A 2,533-nucleotide genomic window follows, 5' to 3' on the forward strand; every position below is an offset into this window, starting at 1 on the left:
TGGGTATCTGGAACTTACAGATTTAACATTGCCTTGAGGAGAACTGAATAAGTCATTTGGAGCATTCTTTATAGGATATTATTAATGCCATTTAATAAAACATTTAAGATTTTTTCAAAATAAACCTGAGTTTTAAATGCCTAAATCTAAAAGATCTGGAAGAAAAAGTCAAATGATGCAAGAAACAATCTAATGAGCAGAAAGAGATTTAGAGTAAAACGTTTTTCTTCCCTAGGACTTTTTGCACGGCATTTTTAACATCCTTATTTCTTAGAGAGTAGATTAAAGGGTTCAGCATAGGTGTGAACAAAATATAACATACTGAAGCCACTTTACGAAGTTCGGGATTGTTTGGAGGTGTGAGATAGACAAAGGAGACAGTCCCGTAGAGCAAACTTACAACCCCCAGGTGAGAGCTGCAAGTTGAGAAGGCTTTCTTCCTCCCTTCGCTGGAGCGGATCTTCAAGACAGTACTTACAATATACATGTAAGACACTACAATAACAACTATTGTGGGCAAAATAATGATGACAGCTAAACTAAGTGACACCATCTTATTCATAAAGGTATTAGAACAGGAGATCTTCTCAATTGGGTTTGAATCACAGTAGAAGTGATCAATGACTCGGGAGGCACAGAAAGACATTGAGAATGTCACGCAAATTTGAAGGATGGAACTGACCCAGCCACAGAGGTAGGAACCAGCCACCAACTGTATACAGAGGCTTCTTGACATGCGGACAGTATAGAGAAGTGGATTGCAGATGGCAATAAAACGGTCATAGGCCATGGCTGCCAGGACAAATGCCTCCGTTACCATGAAAAGTGCATAAAGAAACAACTGAGCCACACAACCTGCAAAGGATATGGTCTTTTTCTGAGATAGGATGTTGACCATGGCTTTGGGTACAATAACAGTGCAGTAGGAGAGATCGATGACAGAAAGGTTGCCTAGGAAGAAATACATTGGTGTGTTCAGCCGGGGATCAGTCACAATGATGCCAATCATGCTGAGGTTTCCCAGGAGGACCATCCCATAAACAATTAGGAATAGTAGGAAAAGAAGACTGTGGAACTCTGGTTGGACCCTGATGCCTACAAGAATGAAGTCAGTCACTTCTGAGTGGTTGTCTCCTCTCTTGTCACCCATGCCAAATTTCTGCTCAAAGGTATAGAGAAAGGCAACAAAGTTTCCACTCTTGCTCTATGATCACAATGCTTCATGTTAAAAAAAATACTTTATAGTTTACAGAATACTTTCATATCCATTATCTCCATTAAGTTTCTGCACATGAACAAGGTAAATGAGACATGTTTTGACTTGCATAAGGCAGCACAACTAGTTAAAAAGGAATTGGACTCGCCCTAACCGGTTTGGCTCAGTGGATGGAGCGTCGGCCTGCGGACTAAAGGGTCCCGGGTTCGATTCCGGTCAAGGGCATATGTATACCTTGGTTGTGGGCACATTCCTAGTGGGAGGTGTGCAGGAAGCAGCTGATCGATTTTTCTCTCTCATTGATGTTTCTAACTCTCTATCGCTCTCTCTTCCTCTCTGTAAAAAATCAATAAAATATGTTAAAAAAAGAAAAGGAATTGGACTCAAGGAGAAACATTTCGTATTTAAGTCTAGTGTTGATTTCAACACAACATAGTCTGATACTGCTTTATATCTCTCTATCTCGTCATATGAGATGGTTTGTGAGATGGCATTTGTGATTTCAAAATATTATAGTTTGATAAACTTATACAAAGAAAAGGCACTGCCTTAAATTTAATTTATCATTTAATATTTATTTTTCTATCATAATAAAATAAATGAAGGAAAGGGAAGCTAAAAGTAAATTTTAAGATAATATGAAGTTTCTACCAAAAAGAGCTCTTACAATTGCAAGTAATTTACTAAAGAGAAATTGTCTTATTTAGATACTTCTTTGAAAATGAAATCAGCCTTCAATTTCTGGAACAAATTTATTTTTATTTAAGTGCAAAAGTAAAATATGAGTGCTATCTTTATATATAAAACATCTGTCAATATAAAACCCTAATATGCAAATTGACTGAACAGCGGAACGACTGGTAGCTATGATGCACACTGACCACCCGGGGCAGACACTCAATGCAGGAGCTGCCCCCAGCCTGCAGGCCCTTCCTGACCAGCGGTGGCAGCAGAGGGCAGGGCTGGTGAGCAGGCAGCACCAGGCCAAGGCAGGTGCAAGCGGGATCCCGGATCACCCTTCCAGTCACCCCACAGATCTACCCCAATCACTGGCCAAGCCTAGGGACCCTACCCATGCACAAATTTTGTGCACCGGGTCTCTAGTATATATAAATATATAAATATAAATATATATATATATATATATATATATATATATATATATAGTATATCTTTTGTTACATTTAAGATTATATATATATATATATATATATATATATATATATATATAATCTTAGAGAGAGAAAGAGAAAAGGAGAGAGAGAGAGAGAGAGAGAGAGAAACATCAATCAATTGCCTCCCACCTACACCCCAACC

The 2,533-nt window shown here is 38.5% G+C and overlaps 1 protein-coding gene across 1 annotated transcript; it reads right to left on the bottom strand.

Moving 5' to 3' along the window:
* Positions 1-208: 208 nt before the first annotated feature.
* LOC308514183 (olfactory receptor 9K2-like) lies at positions 209-1,150 on the bottom strand (the record flags this gene model as incomplete). Its single annotated transcript, XM_081084243.1, has 1 exon — positions 209-1,150. The coding sequence occupies one exon, from the start codon at positions 1,148-1,150 to the stop codon at positions 209-211; it is 942 nt and encodes a 313-aa protein (XP_080940369.1).
* Between the last annotated feature and the right edge of the window lie 1,383 nt (positions 1,151-2,533).

This window comes from Myotis nattereri (genome assembly GCF_964212035.1).
Source record: "Myotis nattereri genome assembly, chromosome: 2".
In the NCBI taxonomy this organism is placed as follows: Eukaryota; Metazoa; Chordata; class Mammalia; order Chiroptera; family Vespertilionidae; genus Myotis; species Myotis nattereri.